Source organism: Exophiala xenobiotica (genome assembly GCF_000835505.1).
Source record: "Exophiala xenobiotica strain CBS 118157 unplaced genomic scaffold supercont1.4, whole genome shotgun sequence".
Lineage (NCBI taxonomy): Eukaryota > Fungi > Ascomycota > Eurotiomycetes > Chaetothyriales > Herpotrichiellaceae > Exophiala > Exophiala xenobiotica.
Genome location: NW_013562491.1, coordinates 3850577 through 3874228, shown reverse-complemented (window position 1 = coordinate 3874228; position 23652 = coordinate 3850577). Strand labels below are relative to the sequence as shown.

At 51.4% G+C, this 23652-nt stretch overlaps 10 protein-coding genes across 10 annotated transcripts; 5 read left to right on the top strand and 5 right to left on the bottom strand.

The window, feature by feature from the left end:
• Window positions 1-283: 283 nt before the first annotated feature.
• On the top strand, window positions 284-3516 carry PV05_07625 (histidinol dehydrogenase). Its single transcript, XM_013460466.1, has one exon. The coding sequence runs from the start codon at window positions 414-416 to the stop codon at window positions 3228-3230; it is 2817 nt and encodes a 938-aa protein (XP_013315920.1). The 5' UTR covers window positions 284-413; the 3' UTR covers window positions 3231-3516.
• A 622-nt stretch (window positions 3517-4138) lies between these two features.
• PV05_07624 (phenylalanine-tRNA ligase, alpha subunit) lies at window positions 4139-6493 on the top strand. The gene is made up of 2 exons (XM_013460465.1): window positions 4139-5718; window positions 5774-6493. The coding sequence occupies exons 1-2, from the start codon at window positions 4241-4243 to the stop codon at window positions 5865-5867; spliced, it is 1572 nt and encodes a 523-aa protein (XP_013315919.1). The 5' UTR covers window positions 4139-4240; the 3' UTR covers window positions 5868-6493.
• Window positions 6225-7085, bottom strand: PV05_07623 (40S ribosomal protein S21). The gene is made up of 2 exons (XM_013460464.1): window positions 6949-7085; window positions 6225-6851 (listed from the first exon to the last, which is right to left on the bottom strand). Exons 1-2 carry the CDS (start codon window positions 6978-6980, stop codon window positions 6617-6619), a joined length of 267 nt encoding a protein of 88 aa, XP_013315918.1. The 5' UTR covers window positions 6981-7085; the 3' UTR covers window positions 6225-6616.
• Window positions 7086-7605: 520 nt separating this feature from the next.
• Window positions 7606-8360, top strand: PV05_07622 (uncharacterized protein). The gene is made up of 3 exons (XM_013460463.1): window positions 7606-7954; window positions 8006-8146; window positions 8209-8360. Exons 1-3 carry the CDS (start codon window positions 7890-7892, stop codon window positions 8276-8278), a joined length of 276 nt encoding a protein of 91 aa, XP_013315917.1. The 5' UTR covers window positions 7606-7889; the 3' UTR covers window positions 8279-8360.
• A 448-nt stretch (window positions 8361-8808) lies between these two features.
• Window positions 8809-9931, top strand: PV05_07621 (uncharacterized protein; the record flags this gene model as incomplete). The annotated part of the gene is made up of 4 exons (XM_013460462.1): window positions 8809-8887; window positions 8974-9275; window positions 9374-9586; window positions 9699-9931. 4 exons carry the CDS (start codon window positions 8809-8811, stop codon window positions 9915-9917), a joined length of 813 nt encoding a protein of 270 aa, XP_013315916.1. The 3' UTR covers window positions 9918-9931.
• A 1271-nt stretch (window positions 9932-11202) lies between these two features.
• Window positions 11203-12996, bottom strand: PV05_07620 (uncharacterized protein; the record flags this gene model as incomplete). The annotated part of the gene is made up of 1 exon (XM_013460461.1): window positions 11203-12996. One exon carries the CDS (start codon window positions 12994-12996, stop codon window positions 11203-11205), a length of 1794 nt encoding a protein of 597 aa, XP_013315915.1.
• Window positions 12997-14291: 1295 nt separating this feature from the next.
• Window positions 14292-15169, bottom strand: PV05_07619 (uncharacterized protein; the record flags this gene model as incomplete). Its single annotated transcript, XM_013460460.1, has 2 exons — window positions 14292-14820; window positions 14886-15169. 2 exons carry the CDS (start codon window positions 15167-15169, stop codon window positions 14292-14294), a joined length of 813 nt encoding a protein of 270 aa, XP_013315914.1.
• Window positions 15170-15833: 664 nt separating this feature from the next.
• PV05_07618 (uncharacterized protein) lies at window positions 15834-17586 on the top strand. Its single transcript, XM_013460459.1, has 2 exons — window positions 15834-16008; window positions 16100-17586. Exons 1-2 carry the CDS (start codon window positions 15937-15939, stop codon window positions 17510-17512), a joined length of 1485 nt encoding a protein of 494 aa, XP_013315913.1. The 5' UTR covers window positions 15834-15936; the 3' UTR covers window positions 17513-17586.
• A 1093-nt stretch (window positions 17587-18679) lies between these two features.
• Window positions 18680-20024, bottom strand: PV05_07617 (uncharacterized protein; the record flags this gene model as incomplete). The annotated part of the gene is made up of 5 exons (XM_013460458.1): window positions 18680-18802; window positions 18844-19258; window positions 19318-19414; window positions 19470-19576; window positions 19657-20024. 5 exons carry the CDS (start codon window positions 20022-20024, stop codon window positions 18680-18682), a joined length of 1110 nt encoding a protein of 369 aa, XP_013315912.1.
• A 1127-nt stretch (window positions 20025-21151) lies between these two features.
• Window positions 21152-23221, bottom strand: PV05_07616 (uncharacterized protein; the record flags this gene model as incomplete). Its single annotated transcript, XM_013460457.1, has 7 exons — window positions 21152-21576; window positions 21644-21933; window positions 21984-22467; window positions 22542-22737; window positions 22818-22881; window positions 22987-23020; window positions 23116-23221. 7 exons carry the CDS (start codon window positions 23219-23221, stop codon window positions 21152-21154), a joined length of 1599 nt encoding a protein of 532 aa, XP_013315911.1.
• Window positions 23222-23652: the final 431 nt, after the last annotated feature.

Below are 23652 nucleotides of genomic sequence, written 5' to 3'. Positions count from 1 at the left end.
TGATCGATGGTTGTCATCTGTGGATGAGTTTGGGATGATGCTCTACTCTGTCACATCCCATACTTATACCCGTCAGCCTTGAGTGCTGGAATGAGCCGCACATCGACATTTTCCTGACTCTGACTATACCGTCTTTCCGCCTCCTATGATTTGCACATGCCAAACGCGTATCATCCTGCGGTAATCGAGAGAATCTGGTTGGTGAAGGGACGATTTGATGCATTTCGGCTAAGCTTCCTCTTACGCCAATCGTGGCCTGAGTGAGCTTATCCTTATCGTGGTGGGCCCAAATTTTCTAAGAAGTCCTGCTCCCCGCTTCGCCGTGCATTGACTCACCTGTTGAGAGTCCTTCCTGCGGTCTGCGGTTTCTCTTGCTCCCGACATCATTCCTACTTCGAGTGCTACAGTCAACCATGGGTGCAGGACTTCTCGTCTCAGTCGATCCAGAGGAGACCCTCGGATCCAAAGCTAAAGGACTGACCCTTAACCAAGTCGCCTACTTTGGCCAGTGTCTGGTTGAAATCACTCCGGAAAACTTCGAATCTAACCTCGCTTTCCTCCGCAAAAACTTCTCGAAGCTTGCCATATATTTCGACGTGCGGAAATTAAAGAGTTGGGACAGCGTCATCGACGTTCTGAACAATGGTGCCTCCAAAATCTTCGTGACCTTTGAGCAGTTAAAGGTCCTGTCGCAAGAGCCTACCATTTCTCCGGAACGCCTCATTCTCACAATCTCGCTCGTCAATCCGAAAACCGACCTGGCAAAGTTGAAGGCATTCCTCCAAGAGAATCCGGAGTGGAAAACAAGAGAGTGGGCTTTTGATGGCGGCCAGGGCAACGAACATCTTGACGAGGTGCTGAAGGAGGTGGGGAACTATCCGCCGAGCCATGATCAGACAATCTACGTAAGGATCACGAATGGGACAGAGGGCACAGATATACTCCATGAATATCCCGGGAATGCCTTGATTGTATCGTCTCAGATCTTGACCTTCGATGCATCTAATGAAGAGGCAAAGAAGCTGATACCCGCCGTGGATATGGTACTTGCTGGGGCCACGGCGGACAGAAAGACCGGACTGTACGCCACCGTTGTTGTTGATGAGCGCGATCTTGCTCTGGGCCTTGTCTGGAGCAGCAAGGAAAGCATCACAGAAGCACTCAAGACTGGCACGGGCGTCTACCAGAGCCGCAAACGTGGCCTGTGGCACAAGGGGGCATCTAGTGGAGACACGCAAGAGCTCATCAGTATCGGCTTTGACTGTGATAAAGACTGCCTCATTTTCAGGGTGCATCAGAAAGGTCGAGGTTTCTGTCACCTTGGTACGATGTCATGTTGGGGAAAGACCGCTGGCCTGTCAAGGTTGCAGAGGACCTTGCAAGAACGAAAAGTCGACGCTCCACCTGGCTCGTATACTGCTCGGCTCTTTAATGATCCTAAGCTTGTCAATGCAAAGATCAAGGAAGAAGCCGATGAGCTCTGTGAAGCAACCACAAAAGAAGATATTGCTTCAGAGGCAGCCGATCTGCTTTATTTCGCGTTGGCTCGATGCATTGCTGCTGACGTTACCCTGGAAGACATCGAGCGAAATCTCGACCTGAAGAGTTTGAAGGTCAAGAGAAGGAAGGGGGATGCAAAACCGCAATATGTCGAAGAAAAGCCGGTCAAAGAAGAATCGAAAAAGGCTGATGCCAACGGTGTTGATGGCCATCAAGCTGAAGAAGTCAAGGAGGCTGCTTCAATACCAAAATCGCCCTCAGACCCGGCTGGCAAGACAGAGACTGGACGAATACAGCTCAAGCGCTTTTCAACTTCACAAGCATTCTCGGATGACACCCTCAAGTCAGCCCTTCAGCGACCTTCCCAAAAGTCAAACGAGAAGATCATGTCTCTCGTTCAGCCGATCATCGCCGACGTTCGGGCTCACGGTGATGCTGCTGTCCTGAAATATACTCACAAATTTGAAAAGGCGACGTCACTTAAGTCACCAGTCCTGAAAGCTCCATTCCCGGAATCACTCATGCAATTACCTGAAGAAACCATCAAAGCCATCAACACATCTTACGACAACATCCTCAAATTTCACTCCGCTCAAAAGCCATCATCAGATTTGGTGGTCGAGACAATGCCCGGAGTTACCTGCTCTCGATTCTCACGGTCCATTGAAAAGGTTGGCCTCTACATTCCTGGAGGTACGGCGGTGCTTCCGTCGACAGCGCTGATGCTGGGTGTGCCTGCCATGGCCGCAGGCTGCAAAAACATCGTCCTTGCATCGCCTCCAAGGTCTGATGGCACCATCACCCCTGAGATTGTATACATCGCACACAGGGTTGGGGCCGAGGCGATAGTTCTCGCGGGTGGGGCACAAGCGATAGCAGCAATGGCATATGGTACTGAGTCAATCACAAAAGTCGATAAGATCCTCGGACCTGGTAACCAGTTCGTTACTGCTGCCAAGATGATTGTCAGTAACGACACGTCCGCTGCTGTGTCCATTGATATGCCTGCTGGCCCGTCAGAAGTCCTGGTCATTGCCGACAAGACCGCGGATCCTGCATTCGTTGCCAGCGACCTCCTGAGTCAGGCAGAGCATGGTACAGATAGCCAGGTCGTGCTTATTGCAATTGACTTGAGCGAAAGCGAGCTGCAAGCTATTGAGGATGAAGTCCATAAGCAAGCACATGAACTTCCTCGTGTGGACATTGTACGAGGCGCCATTGAGCACAGCGTCACCATCTCAGTGTCCGACATGAAGGAAGCACTGAAGTGGTCCAACTACTATGCCCCTGAGCATTTGATCCTGCAAACTGCCAATCCCCGCTCTGCTCTTCCGCACGTCCAGAACGCTGGGTCAGTGTTTTTGGGTGGCTGGACCCCAGAATCTGTCGGTGATTATTCTGCTGGTGTCAATCACAGCTTGCCAACGTATGGATATGCGCGCCAGTACAGTGGTGTTAACTTGGGAAGCTTCATGAAGAACATCACTAGCAGCGAAGTCAGCGAACATGGTGTTGGACAGGTCGGATACGCCGTCATGGAGCTCGCAAGGTGTGAGGGCCTTGATGCGCATAAACGGGCAATGGAACTTCGCATGGAAAAGCTGGGCTTAATTGAGAAAAAAGGCTCGCAACCAGCAAAGGCAATGGGGAGCTCGTTTCTGAGAGTTGAAGTGTCGGATACTGTCAGGTTCGACGCAACTGCCTTTGAAGCTCCCGCCGACAAGGTTTAAAAATCATCGCTCGGCATATTCGGTTTTCGGCGACCTTGTACGGAATTTCTCTCAGGGTGTTCGTATACAGCGATAATTTACTAGACGCGATAGAACTGGGAATAGACCAAGAATTCTCGAGAGCAACACCACCTACGTCCAAAGAAACAGACCTAGCACCTCGCTGTCATCTATTCAGGCGTCTCCAATGCAGCCTCGAGAACATCTGACCCAGGGATGCTTCTCGACTTCAGCCCCGTCACCAAACTTCACCTCACCTCGTGCTTGGCGAAACAACAAATAAATCAAAACTATGGTTGATATATTTAACTCCTCGAATTTCTGCTAACAATGGATGAGAACCTCTGTGCTGGGGGCCCGCCTCTTCCAGTATCCGTTCCTCTTAAGTACCGGGTTCGAACCTTCGCCTTAAACAGGGTCACTTAATGTCGGAGAGAAGGCGGTGGTCAGGGTGTTCGAGTCCGGCGTTACCCTCTTCAAAAATCAGTTCGCCTGGTTTTCCAATCCCATGGTCCCTTTCGAGGGACTGTGGGAGGAGTTTTTGTTCAATCCTTTGCTTTTCTCCTGTTTCTAATCTTCTTTTTTCCTTCCTGATTGAGGCTGGCATATTTGTGCGTGGCGTAGGTCGAGCGAGTGACACTTGGCAAGATTGTGATTTTGCCTCGCCTGCAGCAAGTCCTACCTAGACAATCGTAGACAGTCAGACTGACGTGTTCCTCGAGCAAGATACGGTGTTCGAGATGGAGATACAATCGAGGTGGACGCCGTGGGAAAGGAGGCTGAAAACGGTGCGTGACGGTGATAAAAGCGGCGCCTCCGGTGTCTCACAAATATTTCATGCTGCTTTATGAACTGCGGAGTCATTTGCTTTCCACCAGAATTGGAGTCATATTTGCGAATTCACGGATACACATTGAGTGCTGAAAGTCTGCTTGGAGTTCGACTTTGAATCCCATCATCGGCCGTGCTTCTCTCTATCTGTGGCTAGACGGCCGCAGTCAGACGCAACGATGGCCGAGGATTTGACGCAACAGGTACTACAGGTCCTTGCTTCCGCAGACGGTCCAGTCCTCACCTCCGAGGCCTTTCCTGGTGCCAGTTTCGTGACAGTCAAGTCGGCGGTCGACAGATTGAGGTCGCGAGAGTTCATACAGGCCGAGCAGATCGACACCCTTCAACTCGTCTTGACCAAAGAAGGCGAGGATATTGCAGAGAAGGGGAGCAATGGCGCAAGAGTCTTCGAGGCTGTGCGAGCGGCGCTGGAAGGATTGAAGCTAAAAGATCTACCTGCTGCCGTCGGTGACGCCAATGTCGCAAAATTCGGCTCAGGAGATGCCTTCAAGCAGAAATGGGTCAAGAAAGAAGGGGACACTCTCAAAGCAATAACAGATAACATTGAAGATGAAGTCCAGCAGCAGTTACAACATATTCGGTCTACAAAATCGTTGGACAAACCGAAGGTCGTGGCAGACTTCAAGAAGAGGAAATACGTGGTCGACCAAAAGACTGTGACCTTCAAAATCTCAAAAGGACCCAAGTTTTCGACGGAGTTTGTGAAGGAGGAAACGGATCTTACTGCTGAGATGCTGGCATCCGGCGCTTGGAAGACTGTTCAGCTTAAGCCATACAACTTCAAAGCGAAGGGTGCGCCTACACCGGCGGGTGCCCTTCATCCACTCAACAAGGTGCGACAAGAGTTCCGAGAAATCTTCTTTGAAATGGGTTTCGAGGAAATGCCCACGAATCGATATGTCGAGACTGGTTTCTGGAACTTCGACGCCCTCTTCGTCCCTCAGCAACATCCCGCCCGTGACCTTCAAGATACCTTCTATATCTCAGACCCCGCGAAAGCCGACCCTCCACGAGAGGATCCTATTCCTCCAACGCCTGGCTCAAAAGAGCTGCCAGCAACCCACAAACGAACAAAGTCGAAGTCGAAAGAGAAGACGCTGGACTACAAGCAATACTGGGATGACGTGCAAGCAGTGCACCAAGATGGGAAATTCGGCTCGATAGGTTACAGATATCCTTGGTCAGCGGAGGAGTCACTTCGCCTGGTACTCCGAACGCACACGACAGCCATTTCGACGTACATGCTACACAAGCTGGCACTGGACCCGAAACCCGCTCGATATTTCTCAATCGACCGTGTCTTCCGGAACGAAACTGTCGATCAGACCCATCTTGCAGAGTTCCACCAAGTGGAAGGTGTCATTGCCGACTGGGGACTTACCCTCGGTGGTCTGATCGGTTTCATGGAAGTCTTCTTCGGCAAGATGGGCATCAGAAACCTGAGATTCAAGCCTGCGTACAATCCGTACACGGAGCCCAGCATGGAGATCTTCAGTTACCATGAAGGACTGAAGAAGTGGGTAGAAATTGGAAACAGTGGTATGTTCCGACCGGAAATGCTGGAACCAATGGGTCTGCCCAAGGATATGCGGATATACGGTTGGGGATTGAGTCTGGAGAGACCGACGATGATCAAGTAAGTTACTTTTGTCTCTTCCGTTACTTCTGGTATGGATGCTAACCCTGAGCAGGTACGGTGTCAACAATATCCGTGAGCTTCTTGGCCACAAGGTTGATCTCAACTTTATTGAGACGAATCCTGCTGTACGACTCGACAAGGATTAGATTTCTTGTGGCGAGAGTGCCATGAAAGATGAAGAACAAAACGTTTGCATGCAAAAGCCAATGAAGAAGCAGAAGAAGCTGATGAGAAGGTTGTTAGAAAGACAAAGACAAAAAGAAGGCTAGACATGATACCCATTTGGCTTCTGACCTAGCACGATGTTCAGGGGAGGCCACCTCCATTCCGTCAATTTGCCTTGGTGTCCATCATTTCGCGAGCGATTTGTTTTACGTTGTTGGATCTAAACTACGACCGGCGCATCAAGGCTTCCTCAGACCAATATTCCATGACTGGGGAAGTAGACAAAGAACATCGTACATAACAAAGCCGAATATCGAGACACGAGCCGCCTTCTGAAGAGCTGTGATCATTCCGAGGTCAAGAGTCAGAGCACAGATACGGGCGGCACAATTTATAAGTCCTAGCGAAGCAGCATGGGACAGCAATCGGGAAGTTTTGTGCCATTGGGATTGTCCTTTTTCATTTTTCCAGCCCGAGATGGACTTCCTTTCTCGCTTCTGGGGCAATGTCTAAGTTCTCCATCCTTGAAGCCCGAGCATCACCCTTGCAGGCGACCATGCTGCAAGACACTTATGATGTCGCAATAATAGCATGCGTTCCATCGACCGTTAACGAATCATCCACTCAAGTTCGTGACAATTCGTGCCAAATGCCTCTGTCGTGTCCATCATTTGCCTCACTTTTCTGCCCTCCAGGCCACACATCCAACTCCACTCCTTGCCTTTTTTCTTTATCTCGTAGGCTGAGCACTCCAGACACTCTTGAGGAAACCGTCGCGCTGGGCCAATCTGTTCAGGGCGTCATCGCTCTCGGCTCTCGACCGCACGAATCCGCACAGGGCGTAGACTTGGTTCTCGCCGGTGTAGCGGCCGTTTTCGTCAACCTTGCCGACGCTGAGTTGGACACTGGCGTGGTCTTTGGCTTTGATGATGCGGTTGGTCGCGCTGCATTTGCGGGGGACGTAGCTACAGAACCCAAATGTCAGACTATCACTTGGAATTTTTGGTTTCGCAGGGCCAATGTCTCCAATGTTCGTCGGGTGGTTCAAGGGCATTTGCTTACAGATCGACAATCTCTCCCTTTTCGTTCTCCATGGCTGCTGGGAAGTCTGAGGTGCTTCTTCGTGTGTAGGAAGGAAAAATCGGCGTGTCAACGGTGAGTGAGCGAGTTTGTCTTGAGCGAGTACCAATGTCGTCGACAAGCAAGCGCAGTTTGGAAAATGTGGGAGTTCGGGAAAATTGCGGCAACTTAGGCCTTGGCAAGGAATCTTGGCGGCGAGGGTGAGGCTGATCCTGAGCCTGTGAAACTACCGCCGCTTTTACAAGGTCAACATCATCTCCTGAAGGTGGGAAAGGCTTCCACACAGCTAACACCCGTCGCTAACACATCCCTTGAGCATTATGGTACTCCGTACTCCGTTATACTTCGAAGCACCGGATGCATGGTCCGCTCAAATGCACCGAGTCCGAAACTTCCGGAAACCAGCAGGGGTGCCGCAGATCATTACAACCGTCTTCATGTGAATGTTCTTACACCTTACAATTGCAGTGCCTGACAGCGTACCTTCCTCAAAGCACTTCGATGCGGATCGAGACAGCAAAAGTTCGGGGTGAATCATGAGCCACCACTCGGTACGCACCATCGGAGTGCAGGCTGCCTTCTGTATTCGGGCTCCGTCGAACGAGGCTTCGCTTGTCGGGACTTACGAAGTCTTGTGGTGTTTACTACGTATAGCCCATGATCTCATCTGAAGTCATAGTCCCGATGCCGACATCGTGACTGGACCGGATAGTAGCATCCTACTCTCGTATGAATTCTTGGAACGACTCCTGTTTCACTTTCACTTATGGACATTCACTGTGGCATGACGTCTTCTTCCATGGTGCCTGCAGCGACGACCGTTCAAGATATAGTCGACCACGGACAGCTAACCTACAACCCCAAGCCCACCTAGTACCTCACAAAAAACACCACTGCCAAAACATCCAAAGAGACCGGTGACAATGTCGAATCCCGAAGAAACACTCGGTGCTGAAGAAGCGCTCAACAAAGCCAGAGGCTACAAGGCGTAAGGCAGTAGCTAGTCTCTTTCCATGACCGACAGCTAAGATTTGCATAGAACCATCTCCAACCCCAATGTGTCAGATGAGGCGAAGCAGCATGCCCAAGAGGTCCTCGACAAGGAGTTGCGGGGAGGAAATATCAACCTCGGCAGTGACTCCGGTGTCGACCCAGGCAACCAAGCGCGCGGATACAAGGCGTGAGTGGCTTGTTGGATGTCGCGTGCGCTGTGCGAGAGCTATAACACTGACGTTTTGACAGAGCGATGAGCAACCCCAACGTCTCCGAAGAGGGCAAGAAGGCTGCTGAAGAGAAGCTCAAGAACATGTAAGAGGGTCGTTTGGATTTGCTCCTACTGCCGGCGGATAGGGTATGAGCAAAACTGAGATGATGTCGAGTAGATTAACTTAAGGTAATCAAGCTCACAAAATTAACCCACAACTTGGACAACAATTGCAAGTGTTGCCGGTGTTAACATGTCAGCACGATCACCCTGCACATTCGCAGCCTTGCCAGGACCCCGCCATTCATTCCTGGAGTTCTATGTCCTTCGCCACTTTCTACAACCTCTCCCTTGGTTTCCCCTCTTCCGCACAGCTCTTGACTGCTGAGAAGGCACCCCCTTCGTGTCTTGGATGTTCATTAAGAGATATCGGTGTTTACTTGCTCACCTACCTGCCCATATGCGGGGGAGTCTTGGTGAAGCTCACGAGGCTCTCCGCATTGGACCTCGGCTCTCTCTCAATCTTGTCAACAGCTAATTTACCATATCAATGGGGTTCAGCAGCACTCGAACGGCTGGTCTTGAAGGCTCCGGTGTACGGTGCATTGTTTTTGAACATCTGCCTCTTAGCTATCATCATGACTTCGACAACGTCGGCACGTCTACCGACATCGCAGCTTTTCTCTCTCGAGGGCAAAACTGTGATCGCGACGGGTGGTAAGTCTTCCCAGATGTATGCTCCGAGGGTGTACTACTCCGTACCACATCCCCGAATGTTAACGCTAACGGTTCGGGCTTACCAGGTACCGGAGGGCTCGGGTCAGAGATGTGTCTGGCCATGGCAGAATCAGGCGCCAATATCGTCTCGATATACCCGCCTGGCGACCCCGGTCAGCCCAGGCTAGAAGAGACGATCCGCAGCAGCGTTGTTGGCGGCAGCCGTAAAGTGGTCGGGTTCGAATGTGACATCAGTGATTCGCAGAGTCTCAGAGACACGTTCGACAAGATATGGCGCACTGGTGTCGTCCCGGACATACTGCTGAACTGTGCCGGTCTGAATCGGAGAGGACCCATTGAGGAAATGACCGACGAGAAGATCGACTTGGTTCGTTTTGTCGGAGCAATGCCGTTGCAAAAGTCCTCATGGAATGGACCCATGGGGACTTGGCTACTGATCACCGGCGGCTGACGGAGGGGTTCTAGATCTTCGCCGTCAATCTCAAGGCAGCGTATGTCGCGGCTCAAGAGTTCGGTATGCACCTGATCAAGCTGGGCCGGCCGGGCAAGATCATCAACATCGCGTCCTTCACGTCGTTTGTCGCAATGACAAACGTCTCGGCTTATGCAGCCACCAAGGGAGGTGTGCTGCAGATGACCAAGGCTTTCAGCAATGAATGGGCTGTCCATGGCATTCAGGTAAAAAATCCCAACTGCAAACCTCTCACTTCCGGAGAACAATTCCAAATTCCCGCAGAGGAAAAAAAAGGAAAAGGGTAACTTACTGACCGACTACTTCGACGCCGTTTAGGTCAATTGCATTTGCCCGGGATACATCAAGACGCCGCTGTCGGAAGCGCTCGTCCAGCAGTTTCCGGAGATGGAGCAATATATCATCAATCGAACTCCTGCTGGAAGATGGGGAGAACCCGCAGATTTACGTGGCGCTGTATTGTTTCTAGCGAGTCCTGCTTCTGATTACGTGACAGGCACCAGTATAGTAGTGGACGGAGGCATGATGTTCAGATAGGAGGAAAAGAGACGCGTAGTCCCATCGAGTGGTTCTGATTTGACTGTCCAGACCCTACGTAGTACATCAACCAAGGTATGCGTCTATCCTCATGCTGGGTTGAATGCTAGTGCCTGGCTCCGTATTCCGTTGGTTGCGTCCTTGTCACCATCACCATCGCGCTTCTCCTTGGCCTCCATCCATGCTGGTTCCGCTTGGCTACCAAGTCGACTGCCAAGACGAGGCTGCACCCCTTTCTCTGCCACACCTGCGGTGACCCACGGCGAAGCAGGATAGGCGGCGTGGTCGCCTTAACCGCAAGTTGGTACACAGAAGAACTTGCTATTCCCAGAGGCGGTCCCCTCATAGGCGGACACCTGTCTTAGTCTTCACTCAGGTGGTCGATCTCATGCCTTACTTCACTGTTTGCCTCATTCACTTACCATCCCAGCTAATATATCAAAGTCCTCCGATTCTGTTCCAATTTAGGGCTCACAGGCTCAATGGTAGGGCTGTCCAAGCCTCTGACGATCTTGCCTCTAGTCGATAAAGGACCTGACCGATGATGTCTAACTTAGTGCATATGCATAACTGTCCAGAGATACTTCGACTTCCTTCTATTGAGCTCTGTGACTCTCCCTTTGGACTGGCTACCAAGGGGAGGTTTCAGTTGGTTCGATTCCATCAGGGGTGATACCTCACCTGTGTGTCCTTCTATTGTTCTTCCCAAGTTGATTTTCTCCTCTTCGGATGTTGTAGCTGGTTCGATCCCGGCCTGTTTCTTTTTCTTTTTCTCTCCCTGTGCGATACCGTGGAATTAATGGTGCGCGTGTATGCGAGGCGAAGTCTACTTGGGTGCGGCAAAACCATTGAAGCAATCCTTCTAGGCCCCAGTGAAGTGATACCGCCGGCGACATTCCGATTTCGAATTCTGCCAAGGCAAGTGAAATCTGCTCGCGGCTCACTCTGCTCCCGTCTTGGGGTGAATTTGTCCAAGAACACTTCTATCACGGCGCGAGCAGATTTCACGAATACAAAAATGCGTGGGGCTGACTTGTAAAATTAAGGTCTCTATGAACGAGATATGGGCAGGTGGCCCCGTATCTGAACTAAAAAGATTCCACGCAGATCCTAATGCAAAGGATACTATGAGAACTTTATGGGGGTATCAAATGGGCTCTGGCGATTGACTTCAGGAAGCAAAACCAGACCTAATCGTAGCAGTAGTAGGCACTACACGTGTTTCGAGGTTAGCTCCGCTACATCCAAAGAGATGAGAAGTCCAGACATAATACAAGGGTTCAACTTACTCAGACCGTCCCTCCCAGCCGACACATTTCCAGCAATCGAAGAAGTGGGTGAGATCGTACTTGTTCTTGACCCGGAGCAATTCAGGATAATTGGCTCCGAAATAGGTCCATTGCCATTCCGGTTCCAAGTAATGGCCTTCGTTCACATAGCATCCTCCCCCGGGCGTCAAACGTTTCAGTGGCTCGACGGTATCCAGCCATGAGTCTTGCAATGCCTTCTCCTTTGAAACACTCAGCTTTTCAGTCCATCCGCCTGTCATAAGCAAATGCCAGAGAGCGGAGCGCCAAGCAGGATTGGCACTTGTCGTGTTTCCATTTCGATGGTTTACTGGCGTCGTCATGATGACTTGGGTCAGGGAGGCGCCATCAGGTACCAATTCATTGCTGAGGCGAACTCCTTGGAGGGTAGCATTGACTAAGTCGGTCATCGTGCTGTTTGTCTGGAATAATGTTCGTGGTATCAGCCGACTTGAGACAGCTTCAAAGATTCCACCGGGCGTTAGCCTTGCCGCGATGGATTCTGCAAGCTGCAAGTACTCGGTGTATGTAGAATATGTGGTGTAGTTACTCTCAGTGACGTGGATATCCGAGCTGTTTGTCAAAAAAGAGGAGAATCCACTGGTCAGGGTTTGTAAGGCTGTTTTATTGTTCGAAGGGAGGACAAGGTAGATTTCAGCTTTGTTTGGCCAGTAGTAAGCATGTCCTGAAATGTTGCTGTGCGACCAGATGGGTTGATAAGTTGCGTGTTTTGTGAGAACCTGTTCCAATGCAGGATAATTGGTAGTTTCGTTGCCATCTGCCGTGAAGTTGGCCCTGAACGAGTACACATTAATCTTCACCGCCGGGTGAAGTTGGAAGCGGTAGCTGGTCAGAATGCCGAACGCACCTCCGCCTCCACCGCGCATGGCCCAAAAGAGGTCCGGCTCATTGCATTGATTGATCGTCCGCAATTGGCCGTCTGCAGTCACGACATCGAACTCGACCGCGTTATCCACCATGAGGCCATAGGAAGGACCGAAAACGCCGTGCCCACCTCCCTGACCAAAGCCGCCAGCGAGGCCGACCGATCCTTCGTTGCCACCAGTAACATCCATGTTATGGTTCTGGAAGTAGCTGTACACATCCGATGCTTGAGCACCCGCTCCAATCTCCCCGATATGCTGCCCGTTGGAGGCAGTACAGTGGGATGCAATGAAATTTGCATGGTACGTCATATTTTTCAAGTTGTGGGTCCATATTGCGAGACTGTTAGGGCTGGTAGAGCGTCCAAAGTAGTCATGTCCCGTGTTTTTGATGGTGACTCGAAGATTATGCATTCTGGCAAATTTGACGGCCGTCACAACCTGTTCTATTTCGCGAGCATCAACATATGTTGATGATAGTCGGCCAAGGTGACACTCGGATGACAGACTTTGAGACAGGTTGGAAGCATCCAGGGCACAAGTTTCGGATAGACAGGATTCCCAATTAAGCCCTGTTGCTGCGCCATATATATCTGTGCGTGCCTGATTGCCAAGGTAGTTCTTTTCCGCCACAGCACAGGCCGAAGAATTATAGTATGGAGAATCATAATAACAGCTTGCGGCGAATGGAACCGTTCGGTGGAGGTTTCCGGACAAACTGCTATTGAAACTACTCCATTCTTCGTCTGATGGCCAGCAAGATTGTCGAGAGGTACAATTGTAGCCCGGCTGAACGGGATTGAGGGATGATGTCGCTGATGTGGCGGAGATGAGGACGCCCAATGCAAAGGCGACCTTCAGAAAAGAGGGACAAGATGTGAGTAACATGGTATAAAACATTGGCGACGAAATCAAACCTAAGGTATAGTAAGAAAAATGAAGAAATCGTTGCAACCTATGGTGGCTTCAGGTATTATTTATACATAGATCGGAGCTCGGCACGTCATCCTCAATTTGAATCGCTACGCAGCAATACTTCTCCTTGCCCCAAAAGACATCTGTTGTAACATAATCTCGGTAAAAGCGTACCCATGCCCGATCCCCCTGGCCTTGTTTGTGGGATTTTCGTGAGCTCACTGAGTAATTGGTGCGTGAATCTGTATGTTCTGTAGTTGTTGGATCCCTGCGGCTTGACGTAGGAGGTGGAAAATGCCGCACGCGATGCTTGATGCCTCTGCATCTGGATTACCGCGTTAAGTCAAGCGTGAGTGGCTCTATACTGAGCAAAGATTATGGAGTATAGACTTTGGAGTATGGCTGGCATATGGAGTATAGACTATGGAGTACGCCTTGATCACTTCCGACAAAGCTTACGTACGGCAAAGCTCAACCAAAGCCGTAATCGATCCGCCGTCCACCTTTGATGCCTGTATGCGAGCTTACCTGAAGTCGTTCAGACCTCACCAGAGGGTCAGAGGTGGTTGTCGCGAAATGCTAGTGGCGCCTCGAATATATCGAGCTAGTCTTAACGAGGCAATCGAGATGCACGACCAATCAACGAATGATACTGATCCCCACCTGCGACGCGAATCGTTAAGACGAGTGGATGGTCGAGTGACCAACAGTGCTTCTTCCATGGGCAAGCATATGCGGGCGGTATTATCCGTTGTTCACAGGGAAAGAAATATTGCTGAAGTTCTAAGAACCGGCTGAAAGCAACCCTGGCTTTTACTTATTCATGTATACATGTCTAGCTCAGGAAAAAAGCTCACCAGCACTCTTGTTGCTACGGCGCTGTGGACTTGTCAAACCTCTCTGCGGTCCGTCGTAGCTAGACTTGTTTTCGCTCTCGATTATATCTGTATGAATGATAGAATATTATCCTTGGTCCAATATGTCATCGCAGCCTCTTACCCTTGGACTTTTATTGGCACACATACAACCCATCACGTTCTGCCTTTCCACTTTCCGCAAGAGTAATATGCATTGGCTCTTTATATCCTTGAGAAATCCACCATTGGCGGCCGGTATAATATTCAGGCCAGTCCGAAACTATTTGCTCGCACCCATTACAACCCGAAGCCTTGACCCGCCCTCAATATGCTCTAACACCATTTGGAAAAGACAACAAGCATGAAATATGCCCCAGAAAAAGTCAAATCGTTCTAAAAAGGGTTCAACACTCAGTTGTATGCACCATCATATCCACCTGCAATATCCCGTCGAAGCTCAGCCTGCTCCCCGGTGGGCTTTGGAGTGGGCTTGACGAAGTCCCTTTGCAGCACTGCCGACATTCCAAGAACCATAGTGAGGCCTATGGCAATGATCTCCTCCAGCACGCTCATGCACAGATAGATTGTGGCATTGCCGTCCAGAACCGAAAAATCAGGATTGGTGGTGTAGTCGCTGATTGCGGAGTAGATCAAGCGCACCAACAGAAAGGGGTAAGAAAGAGCACTGGCGAGACAGAGCCTCTTCTGAAACACCCTCAGGTTATAACGGAGCTTGGTATATAGCCAACCGTAGGCTAGGAGGATGATGACAAAGGCGGCGAGGAAGATGCCCATGGACGCTTTGACCATGCCGTGTGCATGATAGGTGGTCTCGTTGTCATTGGCGGTGCTGACTCCCGCGATGCCGAGGACAAGACCGATGAAGCAGGCAAGAGTCAGCAGCTGGAGTAGTCTGGCATTCATCCTTTGGTCCATGTCACTGGTAGGGTTGTATCAGTCAGTCCACGTTCATCATGTCCACAAGATGCACACTAGCCAACTCACATTTGTCTCAGAAGTCCGACGTAGGTCAACAACAGAGGTGCAATACCGATGAGCTCGCACACTGCCACGGCAACCTCCACATTGTAAGAATCATGGCTGATGGTCAACAATGAAGAAATGCTGCCTGCGATCCGGATGAGGCCCAGCGTTACAGCGTATCGCCAGATCTTGCTGCCGACCCTCCAACCAGTCCGTCTCCAGGTGAACAGCGCAGCAACGACGACGAATGGAAACACAGTGAGCTGGAGGATGGCTATGCCATCCCGGTATGTCACAGCGCCCATTGTAGCGCAACAGGAACAGCAGAAGGAGAAGAAGCAGTAGAGTAAAATGGTTGAAGGGAATTTGAGTGCGACTCAGAAGACGGACAATTGACTCCCTTTATATTTTTGAAGCATATCATATCCTTGTCAGAGCCGCAGACACACAGCCTTGGTGTTGGACAATCCATCGTCGCATCTTCACTGCGGCTCAATATGTTGATTGGTGGAACATCTGACCTACCCAAATAGGTCTAAGTGGATGAATCTGGAGTGGGTAGAGCGAGAGCAATGCTTAGCAAACCGCAGGACTCTGCTTTCAGCCTTGGCCGGCCAGCAAAGCAAGCGGATCCTTCCTCTGGAAAACGTTTTCAGTGGCATCGCGAAACTTACAGGCTTAGGACAAGATCGACCGGATGATGATCCACTGAAACTTCCCAGAGTTCAGTGAAGTGACAACGTAACCAGGAGCCCAACGGCGGGAAATGCCTGCATGTGGAGTTGTTTGGATGTACGACGTTAGGCCCCCCAATCCCGGGCAGTGACCCACTGGCCCCCGATTCCGGCCTCCTCGTCCTCGTACTCGTCTCGAAGAGCGGGAGGCAGATCTTATGCTTGGCACGTAAGGCTGATTTGGCACCGGTGGCTCTGAGTATACGTACCTTAGTACTCCTGACGAGTTCAGTATGTGTCATCAGTGCTTGTTTAATCAAGCCCACTTCATCTGGACTGTTCAGAACCAGCGTTCCAAGCCGTCTCCTTCATTGTGCCACCCCCCATGACGGACGGAAATGTCACTGCGGAACATTTCTCGCCCACGAGCTTCTCGAAGCTGTGATAACTGCCGGGCCGTCAAACGACGTGTAGGTGGCCTTCTAATGTCTTTTCTTTCCCACTTTTCATAGGGTCTTTCGCATTCCCGCGAGGTCAGTGCTAATTTCGTCCTTTCTCCAGTGTGACCAGCAAATTCCTCATTGTGGACAATGCACTCGTTTGCGGGAGAAATGCCCTGGGTACCGAGATGACTGGGAACTCATCTTTCGCGACCAGACCGATCGCACCATAAGGCGTGCTAAGGAGAAAAGCGCGAAATGCGCGTCTGCTAGCGGAGCTAGCTACTCACCCTCGCCCATCTCCTGCCCTGGACCCAGCATTGACGAGATCGGCGTCAACTACTTCCTGCACAACTTCGTCATTGGGGGCCACTCTCCTTCACGTGGATTCCTGAACTACATTCCGACTGTTTTTAACGCTGATAACCAACACCCGACACTGGTGGCCAGCATGGCGGCTGTAGGTCTCGTAGCGCTGGCCAATTCCACTCAACAGCCCGAACTGGTCAGTCATGCGCGCATCAAATACTCGGAGGCGATCCGAAATGTGAACGCGGCATTGGCGTCGCCCGTCGAGTCCCTCAAGGATAGCACCTTGATGTCGGTCATCTCCTTGGGTCTGTTCGAGCACGTGTCCAATTTCGAGTCATGGGTCCGGCACGTTCAGGGGGCCGCAGCGCTGGTGGTTGCCCGTGGCAAGGGCCAGTTTTCCAGTCCCGCCCAAATCCTTATGTTCAACCAAGTACGGGCAGATATGGTGGTGGTCTGTCTCCATCAACGCCAGTCGTTCCCAGATAATATGCGTGAGCTGCAGGAAGAGGCCACCAAGAACATGAACGCCTCTTGCGGTTTCTGGCTGCTGGGCACGTTGGCTGTTCGGTGTGTGAACCTCTATGAAAGCTTGGTCAACAACACCGGTGGCACCCCTGATTCTGCTTTCCTGGAAGAAGGAACTTTCATTCAGCATGACTTTCAGCACGTCCCTGGGCTCCTCGCCACAGAAGAACCATATACAACCACTCTTGATTCTGGGGGTGACCCGCAAGTATTTTATAACGGTCGATTTGACCTGTACCGGTCTTCGTGGGCAATCAGGCTCTGGAATAATTGGCGAATGCTTCAGTTGTGTGTCTGCGAGATTATGTGCTATCTTCTGAAAAAGGTTCTTGTCACTGAGCTCGAGCCTGTCGTCCGAACGCATATGACGCAGAAGCTCCAGGAAAGTCTACAAATCCTGTCCAAGCTAGTGGATGATATCCTCGCCACCGTCCCACAGGCTCTGGGACTTATATCTCCTACTTCCGAATCCGAACACGATTCCTCCAATGCCTCCTCCCCTGCAAGCGTGCCGGGCGGGTATATGCTCATCTGGTGTCTCTATCTGGCAGGAAAATCCCCGAACATCAGAAGTCCAACCCGGAAATGGATCATACAGCGTCTTCAGGCCATTGGTGAGACTGCAGGTAACGCAATGGCCCTGCAACTCCTCCAAGATATAATTCGAATCGACCAATCGTCGGTTGGCCACCAGTGATGAGGAGTTGGGTTTCAGGCTCAAATCCCCGACCTCGTATGCGATGGTTGCGAAGAAGGCCTGAGGTAAAGGTATGGCTCCTTCCAACATATGGTAGCATGCCGAGAGTGCAACAATTTAGAGGCGCACTTGGAAGAGATTTTTGCAACTTAAGAGGCTGCCATACCAAGAGGCCGTCATCATGGACAACACAGGGATGTTCTGGCACCCCATCGACGCCGGACCATGGCCGAAAGTTGGGCACAGCTCGAGGAACGGTATTGGCTATGGGTTGATGTCACCGCATTCAGACTGAGTGAGCATTTCCACGGGCGGCAACCTTATGTGTTCACATGCGGAGTAAGCGTCCTGGAGACTTACCTAGGTAATGTTCCAGGTTTCTGTGAGTACGTCAGGCTTTTCCTGTTCGTTTTATGGCGTTCCTATGGTCGTAAATATAGTGATGTTACAACGAGACTTTGACAAGTGTCTTCGAGTGTCGGCGTGCGGGGCTTTTGACACAGGGAGGGTCACGAGGGTGAGTGGGTGTACAAGGGGCTCGGCAAGGGGTCAAGCTGAATCGCATGTGATCGACAGAACGAAGACTCTGAGGAATTTAAATCCAAGCTGGGTATCTTACCTAGGTAGTGTACTGGCGCACCAAGCTCGACAAATATTTTTGGAAGCCGCAAGTTGAGAGATGGCAGGAGAGATTACGAAGCAGAGTTGGACTGACGTTGACCAGGTTGGCCTTGCACACGGATGACACTCTTGTCCTGACTGGCCTGTCACGTGCTTATTCTTTCGGCGGATGACTTACATAATCCATGACTTACATAATCCTTGGCATATTTGTTTTGTTTGACGAGCCGTGACGAGCCTCGATTCGGATGACACGAACACCTCGAACAACTACTATTGAGTACCTACACAGTGAACATCGCCCCTTCTCTGACCCGTGAGAGTTCAAGCAATGGACTACGAGGCATAGGCCCAAGATTTCCTCGGTTGTAATCAGCGACATTCAGAGAGCAAAGAACAGTTATTGCTTCGAGACTCTAGCGTTCGATACAAGACGTTGAAACCAAATCGAAAACACGTTTGACCAGCAATATTGGCCAACCTGAAGACCTCTGCTGTCACAGCTGAGCACGTCAATCAGTTCCTGCCATCCGTACACTAACCGGTCTACGCCCTCGGCAACCCTAGCGCTTCCCGCCGTCCAGTCGACGCCGGATCAAGATACGGCTTCTCTCCCACGCCTGAGGCACGCACGCCAGTTCTGACTCCATCCACTAGGTGAGTATCGGGCTACAAGACGGCGGATTCGTCAGCAAAATGGCACCACGCACGAGACTGAATTTCCAGTAGAAGGCATAACTCACCGTCGCAGCATGCAAAGTACAAGGATTGCTCCAAATCGCACACGCCTGCTTGGTCCAGTGCATTCGCGCAACGCAGTCGTGGTTCCGCGTGATCAACCTGAGCACATAATCGCGAATGATCTGGTCCTCATACGTGTACACGTCGTTGATCCGACTGACGTGCAACCCAACGCCAGCGAAGAGCGATTTCCACCCTGTGACCGGGTGCGTGCGGATAACCGGGTGCACGGGGGAGAAGTTCAGATCGACATTCAGCGGCGAACCACGAGGAGACATGACTTTGTACCCTCCCGCTTCAGTGGCGGACTTGAACACGGGCTGGGCACAGGTTGCGGTCAGAGTCTCGAAGAAGGCTTGCATGGGTGGAGAGAGGCGGTCGTAACTGTATTTGCGTTAGCTGACTGGCCCTCAACAGGGGCAAGGGGAGGTAAGGTAAGGTACAGTTCGTATCCGGAAACCCAGAGCGTGTCACCGCCCGCAGGAGGGGTGTCTTGCATCCGCAGGAAACTGAAGTCTGCGGGACATTCTTCAAAAAGACCTGTAAAGAGTGTCAATCGGATGATCAGACAGGATACAGCCAAGTGAGAACGAACAGTCACTATGCCACTCGCGGCTCAAGTCCTTCGGTTCGTCCAGACTATTCGGCCGATTCTTCATGGTCGCATACAATTTCTTCATTGCTTCCGAGTTGATGACATAGCTATTACCTGTCAGCTTGACTGTCGAAGGATCGCACGCCTCAGGGGACACTCCGAGAGGCGGCACCAGGTCAACACTCACATATTCTCATCCGTCGTGCCATCCGCCATGGGAATGTTATTGGGATCATTGTACAGCGGGTGCACATGAAGGCCATTCTCCTTTGGTCGGCCGGTCAATTTGCCTAGCAGGTCGGTGATCTGCTTCTGTTCGGCAACGGTGAGGTCGTCCTGTGGCGCGCGGAAGAAGACCACGCCGCGCTCACAGATGGTGATGGCCAAGTCCCGGATCTGATCGTCAGCATTCGGCGCGTGCAGAATATCCGTGAGTTTCGCCGTCGGATACTCGCGTCCGATGATGGGCGTGACATCGACGTACTCGAGGTGGTCGATTGAACCCGAGTTCTTGAGCGGGGTGCGTCGGGGTTTCATGGATGGCATGGATCCCATCTTGAGGGCTGTATGTTTGGGTTGTCTGACCTGTGGCTAAGGCTTTCGAGTGCAATGGAAAATTTCAAGATTCAAATTTTCGAGAAGGGTGAGATTTGTGATACCACTTCAAATTTGAAACCTTCGTGTGTTGACTTGGTCTTAATCACGGCTAGGATACTTCTACCGTCGATAACGAGCATCGTGGGGCTTCTCCATGTATTTCTATATCAGGATGACCCAACTTTGCGGAGTCTTCCCACAATAAGCAGCTGCCAGCCGCAATGCAGCCGGTATGAAAGGTGTGGGGAAAGACCATGCACCACTATGTTCATGGTGCGTTGGGCATTGTCGATTTGGAGTTCGTCTATCCCCATGGGATCTCCCGCCTGCTCACTTTCTCTGTCACAGATCTGCCGTCAGGGGGCCTGGCCGTCTTCTGCTAACTTTGCTGGCAGGTTGTGTTTTCCATCTGCCGGCTATCTCTACAAAGTACGATGGGGCGATGTTCCGAGGTCCACATCACCGCCTACCTGCTCGTCTAAGGGTGAATCCACGCTTGGCCATGTTGGAGAGACAAGAGGTCAAGTAAGTACCGGTGCCGATGCTTCCGATCGTTCAAGGCAGGGAGAGGCAGGATTGCAGACGTTTGAGCAGACAGGGAGCGAATCATCCATAACAAAGTAACTGCCGAAGGTGCACAGCATACTTCTATGCCCGCCGAGCCGCCTTTCGACTTAGCAACATGGCGATCCCTCGTCTAACATTTGGGGAAGATTGGAGACGCACAAGGCTGTGAAACATACGCGAGTCGAGTCTAGGAGCTGGAACAATCCACGAACAATCGCAAAGTGTGATGGAGGCCAGGGTCACGGCCGATGCGACATTGTCCATTGTGCCTCGAATCCTCCAATCCGGAAATCATCCATTGTGTGAGATTGTGTTACGGCTCTCGATTGGATTGTCCACCACTACATGATGAACAGGCTGTATCCCCTACTCAATGGGATACGGTCAGTCTCTAATCCACTGGCAAGAGCCAATGCAATGGCCCGGCTTCCACATCTGTCTGTAAATCCCCCCTTCACTAGACCAAACCGCACTCATCCATCCCCCTACCATTTCTTCAACTGCCTCCTGTACCCTCATCACACCCTTCTGTCCTCCTGATGAGGCAATTCTTCCACATGTGTCGACTGCATAGCCAATCCCTTCCTTTCTGCCAGATCCTTGCCCATCGCTTCCGCAGCATAGCCCTCCACACCCACGCAAACATAGCCCTTGAACTTGCGCGCGGGCAGTCTCGCCTCGAACATCTCATGGATCTCTTCGAGTGTACGATCTTTCGTCTCCGGCAGGAAGAACCAGGTAAACACCACACATACCACATTCGTCGCGAACCAGATATACCCGTACTTGGGGCCCCAACCGAATTTTGCCGGATTGATAAAGTACGGCGCGCTGAATGTGCCCGCCCAGTTACCCAGGAAATTCAAGGCCGTTGCCAGACCGAATGTGAAGGCTCGCATTTGATTGTTGACGTATTCACCGCCTAGGAGCCAAGCGTATGGTGCTATTCACTGATGTCAGCCTTGCCCATCTTGTACCCCTTTTTTCCGAGGTCTTTGTTAACAACATACCGTATGCAACGTAGAAAAAGGTGAACAGCGCGATGAATGCAACCACAACCTTGCCCGTCTCCTCAGTACCAGGATTCTTGGTCCATGCAATTGCCGGGACGAGCTGACAGATGGCGCAAGCCGAAATCCCAACCAGCATAACCGTCCGGCGGTCGATCAGTCGGACGAAGAAGAAGCTGGTCAAGACGCCGATGAGTCCTGTGCAAGTAACCAGGATGGAGTACTGGAATGGCTGCTTGACCTGTGCTATTTCGAGGAAGTACGTCGTGTAGATATTCACCCAGCTCGACCTGTAGACGTCGTTAGCATGGTGTTGAGTGGTGTTGAGCGGACAACTGACCCATTTGCCGAATGGAAACACACCACCGCAATCGACAGCAACGTACGTCTGAGATTTGTGCCACGCCACATCTCAAGGAACAAGGCCTTTTTATTCTGCTCCAGCTGCTCCCGAGTCGATTGGCGGATCTCATTGTATTCAGCCTGGAACTCGAGCTCGTCAATATTCGGATTTCGCAGTCGACGCAGGGCTTTTTCCGCTTCAGCTTCTTTTCGCTGCGTCATCAGCCAGCGCGGGCTCTCCGGGGCGAAAAAGAACAACAGCACGGACTGTAGGGTCGGTGCTACAAAGAAGATGGCCAGCGGGACCTGGTATGATCGTCTGTTATTCATTTTGTGCGTGCCGTAGTCCACGGACGCGCCCACGATGGACCCGACGGAAAGCATGACCTGGTAAACGGCAAACGAGATGCCGCGGAGATGGGCGGGCGCAGCCTCGTGGACGTACAGCTGAGCGAACGTCAAGAACCAGCCGACAGATATACCTAAATGACTGTGGTCAGCGATGCCAACGTGAAACAGCAATAGGGACTGCGCAGGGGGTAAATATCATTCTCACCGAGAATCAACCTCGCCACGTACAACGCAGCCTTACTCGTTGTGCCGAGCTGGATACTCGTCGCGACGAAGTTCAACACCGTCGCCGCCCACAGGCCGTGTCGTCGTCCGAATCTGGCGCTGAAGGGGCCCACGAGCAATGACGAGAGGAACGTGCCGATCGTCATGAGCGAGGAAATGAGTTGTTGGACGGTGTACTGCAGCCCAAAAAACAAGTCAGCAGGTGCTCCAGGCAGTGGACGACAGAGATGGGAAAAGGGAGGAAACCAAAACATACGTCGATATTCCATTTCTTCAACTCGTCGTCATAGTATCCAAAGACTTCAAGGAAACCGGGCATCCTAAGATAGTCATCATCATCAGCCTTGTCCCTTTCGACTCCATTGACATTCGCCTTGCCCGTGCAATCAAAGCGAACGCTTCTGGTGAATTAATTAGGTACTTACGACAAAAACCCACCGACGAGCGCATAGTCGAGACCTAGAGGCCCATATCTTCGTCAGCAATCTGTATATGTCTCGACTTGACAAGCATTCGCTTAAGCGTCGACCAAGGGGCTGTAGTACAGTACGTACCATATTGAAACGTCGACAACGTCGCAATCACGCATATGACAATACACTTTGCATGGCTTCGCACGTCGAGTTTGAGGGGGTTCGCCGATACAGCAGCCCCGACCATCTTTGATGTTTTCTTCGCTTTCTCTTCTTTTGCCCTCACCCCGGAATACTAGTACCCAACTGCTCGATGTGACAACGGTAACGGGTTTCGATTTTGCTGAGAGGAGGGAGCCTGCAGTAACACGGTCACAGACGCAAGATAGTAACAGTGATTCAAATCTCTAGATCTCTCAATCGGACATGTGCTTTGAGCTCTTCCTTGCACACGTTTCGGAGATCTGTAACAACGCTCAGCATGGGGGAGTCCTGCCGATATATGAGATGGCAGATCATCTCCTCGCCAGGCCATAGTCTTAGTGCTAGCCGCCCAGTCACCTTGGTCACCTTAGTTCTCTCCTGACTTGGAGGTTGGCTCGGTTGGAGGAAGGAATCCTTGGTGTGCAGTGGTATGGGGGCGTGTACGGGGTAAAAAGTGTGGAGTCGTCCTCCTCT